The 4972-nt window shown below is 48.5% G+C and overlaps 1 protein-coding gene across 1 annotated transcript in view; it reads left to right on the top strand.

Annotated features, from left to right (window-relative positions):
- LOC110390268 overlaps positions 2525-4972 on the top strand; it is a 61301-nt gene continuing 58853 nt past the window's right edge. The window contains 2 exon segments of the mRNA XM_021381520.1: positions 2525-2719; positions 2909-3083. Of these exon segments, the coding sequence (XP_021237195.1) occupies positions 2525-2719; positions 2909-3083 (370 nt within the window).

Genomic DNA, 4972 nt, shown 5'->3' with positions numbered 1-4972 from the left:
GAGCCACCGCAACACACCACGCCATGCGAACAGCATAAGCACAGACTGAGATGATATTCAGGGGCGTGCGCGACCACCTTCGTAAGGTGCATGATAGCCGGGCACTCCAATTGCTGGAGGGACCCGTCACTCTCCTGGCACTGGACTCTCCATGCCCCATCCTCACGCCATGCAAGGGCAAATGAGTGGGTCTTCCCTCCGGCATCAGTGAACACAGTGGTGCCTGTTAGAGGGGTGCCGGACAGGCAGTTTCTGGGCACCAAAGAGGAAGGGAGCAGTGAAGACAACAGCAGGTGGCCTCGGGTGGGAATAATCTGACCCGAGAAACCCGCCAGAGCCATCTGCAAAGAGGGGTCAGAGTTCAGTGTGGCCTCAAAAATGTGCTTGGAGACAGGGAGAGTGATGCTCTCCAATTCCTGGCCTGTCAATTCGAGGCATCTTTTCTGAGCTCGAACAATGATATCCGCTAAGGTTGAAGGGAGCGTCAGCACAGTTGAGGTAGAGACAGCGGAGGTGTACAACCATTGAAGCAAAATCACACGGTCTTGGGGGTTTGACTCTGGAAGCCATTAGTACAGCAGGCCCGTAGCGCCGCCACTATCTAAAGTCACCGAGAGTCCGACCGGAGTCCCAATTACATATCGTTGAAGACCTTGTGATGCAATCACGCTGAAAATCTTTTCAAGGGCAGACAGTTGCTCGGTAGTCAGTGAGTGAGCTGGTGATTGCCCCCTTTTAATCCCTCCAAGAGAGGTTTCATGAGGGAGGTAGGAATCCGAGCAAATGGTCAACACCACTGGATCTCGCCCAACAGTTTCTGCAGGTCATTGAGAGTCTTGACCTGACAGTGAAGAACGAGCGATTGTACTCACACCGACTTCTGATCCATCAACATCCCCAAATATCGGAGAGGTGTCATCATCTGCACTTTATCTGGCGCCATGTGGAGCCCCCATTGGTCCAACTGCTGGACCAACCGGGGCAAAATCCCTTTAGGCAAGGGGTTTCCTGCAACCAGGATATCGTCCATGTAATGATAGACGATAAGGCTCGGATATCGTCGGCGGAAGGCACTTAGAGCTAGGTCAACAAACCACTGACAGATAGTCGGGGAGTTCTTCATGCCTTGCGGCAGGACTGTCCAGTGGTACCGAGCAGCAGGGCCCTCATTATTCAGCCTCGGGACCATTAACGCGAAACGTTCCTGGTCATCAGGGTGCAGTGGGATATTGGAAAAGCAATCTTTGAGGTCAATTGTAAAAACAGACCAGTCTCAAGGAATCATGGTGGGGAAGGGCATGCCTGGCTGCAACGGTCCCATGTCTTCCATGGTATTGTTCACAGCCTGGAGATCATAGACAAATCGCCACTTCCCGGACTTTTTCTGAACTACAAATACCGGACTATTCCAGGGACTAAAGGATGGGACTAGGTGACCACACGTCACTTCCTCTTCGATCAGTTCTTGTAGGTGGGTCAACTTTTCAGTACTCAGGGGCCACTGGGCGACCCACACGGGGGTGTCCGACTTCCACTTTAGGCGGACCAAGGGTTTACCCCCAGCAGCCCCTCCCGAAAATCCTGCATATGTCGCCCGATGACCAGTGCTGATCGAATCTGCGCCAGGACATCTTCCCAAGAGGGTAGATGGTATACCAGGCACCACATAGGGGCGTGTCTGCGCTTGTTCATTTTCCCCAATAAGGTGCACTGTAACCGGCAGGTGACTACGCTTAGCTACCTGTACTCCACCCATGCCCGAAAGGCCAGAGGGACAAGCTTCCAAAGGCCAGTGAGAGGGCCACACCTCTTTTGGTACAACTGTGACATCAGCCCCGGTATCTACCAATGCCTGGAGGGTCATCGAAGTCCCCCCAATCTGAAGAGCGACCGTCTGGACTGGTCGCTGACCCAGATCCCATAACGCAAAGGCCACTGGTGTCTTAGCCTGTAGCCTGGTCCCAGCCGTAAAGGATTGTACAGCAACGTGGGTAGGGACACGACCTGACACCGTGGGAATGGTTGAGATTCCCCTGGCGGGCTCATCAATGTCAGGCATAGCTAATACAAGTGTATGTGTGCCCGGGTCACAGGGGCAATGGACGGGAATCCAATGGCCTGTATCATTTCCCATCCATTCCTCCCTGGTGACTAATCGTGCTCCTGATCCGGGCCTGGCCAGGGTGCCCCCCATGCTTCCAGATTCCCCATTTGTGTCATCGCACCGGGCCTGGCACTCCTGGCCCTGTTTCCCTGGGGTGTCCCACTCGGACATACGCGTGAGGTGTGACCTCGCCCTCCGCATGTAGAGCAGGTGAGATGGGTCGTTTCTTGTGCCTTGCCTGGACGCCCCCCACTTGCTCTCCCTTTTAGAAAAGGGCAGGTCTTTCTCCAATGTCCGGATCCCCCGCACCGAAAGCATGTGCCCATGAGATTGGGATTTGATGATGGGGTTGGCACTGCCTGAACTACTGCAGCGATTGTGGAGACGAGCTCATGCCCTTGCTCCACCCGTTCAGCTCGCATGCCGGCCTCTAGTAACTGGGACATGGGAGCCATGGCCGGCATCAAGGCTAGCGCACGTTTGCAAATGGATCTGGCGTTTGAGCGCACCAAATCGCGCAACACCGGGTGCCTCGCCTCACTGGGGAGTGATGAGTTATTGATGGCCGTGGAAAGACACTCCACAAATTGCATAAATGTCTTCCCAGGACACTGGGTAATTGCAGCGTTAACTAGGTGAGGTCTGTGTCTGGGAGGCAACCACTGCAATGGCCGCCCTTGCGGCCCGGGTACTGAGCCAAAGAATCTCAGGGTCATACCGGGCTTGCTGCCGAGGATTGTCATGGGGTTGTTCACCCATGTATTGAGCCATCGTGACTCCGGTAAGTGGGTGTCCCTGGGGCAGTCGGCCAACTTGCGCGACTGCAGTTCGGATGTGATCCCCCCAGGCCGTCCGGAACAGAACAGCCTGCATGGACGTCATAACCAATTTAACCAGTTGCTGACAATCAAACGGAGTCAGAGGTTCCCAGAACAAGGCGTCCAGCAAATTGCTAGTAAGCGGGCTACTCAAACCGTTGGTCTGTACTGACTGTCGAACCTCCCTGACTATTCGCCAATCCGAGTCTATCACTTAATAAGCAGCCGTTGAGACCCACAAAGAGCAATATATTCTATGTATTATTAAGTATGATTTTATAAGTGAACTAATGTGCATATGGAATTCAGAAATCCTGTAGACTTATAATCTGTTTGAGAAAATTAGGTAGAGAAAATAATCTTCAATATTTTCGTTTTGTACTATATTACTTATATGCATGAAATATGTATTTTCTATATGTGCAAAATATTTTTTCCAGTGCAATAGAAAGATAACTTAAGTTCTTCATAATCATAAAAATGTGAACAAGTAACTAATGTCAGAACATTTAAAAACTCTAGTTATGATAAATTGTATGCTTTTTGCTGAAATACTCAAAAGATGTCAATGTGACATTCAGTTCTTTAATGTTTCTGGTAAAACTCCCTCATTTTATGGAGATACGACAACATTCCTGAGTTTATCTAAATACTGTTGCAATCATTTATTTGTTATATTGAAGGAGTTCTGTGTCTTCAGTGTGTCATGAATTTAGTCTGTGATTTCTAAAGCCATAAAGTCTGGGAATTAACTGCTTCCAAATAGATAGCCAATCAAACAGTGGTAGCAAAAGTTGATGCACATTCTGAATACCTACATAACAAGAAAGATACATGAGAAGGAATTCAGAGACTTTTTTTCCATTCAAAATTCTTTGAGCTTCACTTGTTCAGGACAGTTCAGAAGCTGTCCTTTTTCTCAGCAAAAAGTTTCACAGCAGGTATGTGGAAATTAATGTCATCTGCCTTGACAGCAATTAACCCATATGTACACCCATTTTTTGCATTTAGGTTAATCACTTTCTTAAGAATATTCTTGTCATTGGTCACTGGATATTCTTTAAAATTATTACTTCAATATTTTTCAAGATGCCTCTTCTAAATTGTCAATGGTTTACGGGCGTTCGGCCCGGTTCCGTGACAAAGGGGACGGGGGACCCACGGGTCCACGCCCCGGGAAAAGGGAAAAGGGTAAGGAGATGACCCTGAGAGCAAAGAACAGTGGCAACAATCTGAGGAGAAACAAACTGATTTACTAAATAAGATATCGGAATGCAAAACAACACACTATAATACAATAAAATTACAATTTAAGCTGATAAATCCAATACAGAGAGAGAGAATGTCCCCAAATCAAGGTAGGCCTTACTCTACTACCGACGATAAGACGGCCGGAGAGCGAGGTGCTGCCAAGACGAGAGACGGGCGGAAAAAGGGACGAGGTCTTGTGATCTGCAAGTTTTTATACTGCGAGCTTTTATCTTTTCCCTCCGGCTGGAAATGGTAACAGAGGAGCAAAGTACCGTGGGGACTGTAGTAGTCCTCTTCTGAGAACCAGGTATATCCACTACATGATGTTATGATGTGGAATACCAATAACCGAAAATCACAAAACCATGACATTCCACCCCTTATTCCATATCAATATACATTATGTCAATATACATATGCAAACAAACAATAATTAACATGCATTACACACACACACAGAAAAGTATACCTATATATACAGAGACTTACTGACTGCACTCCTCCTGCATCAAATTCCCTTGTGGTACACACTGAACATCCCCATTCTTTTGCATCACCCACCAAGTGGACCCAGGTCCCTGGGCAAAAACAGTGCCACGGAGAGGTTTGCCCTTTCCAGAAGCTGGAAAGACCCAAACCGCTTTTCCCAGCATGCTCTTTACATGTACTACAGGGACCTTATCTCCCTCTACATTATGTAGAGAGCTGGACTGAGCAGGACTATCACGATTGATTGATCCTCGAGTATTGACCAACCAGGTGGCTTCTGCCAAATGCTTCTCCCAATGCTTAAATGTTC

Source organism: Numida meleagris, chromosome Z (genome assembly GCF_002078875.1).
Source record: "Numida meleagris isolate 19003 breed g44 Domestic line chromosome Z, NumMel1.0, whole genome shotgun sequence".
Classification (NCBI taxonomy): domain Eukaryota; kingdom Metazoa; phylum Chordata; class Aves; order Galliformes; family Numididae; genus Numida; species Numida meleagris.
Note: the sequence above shows the minus strand (reverse complement) of the source record. Positions and strands in the feature narration are given on the sequence as shown.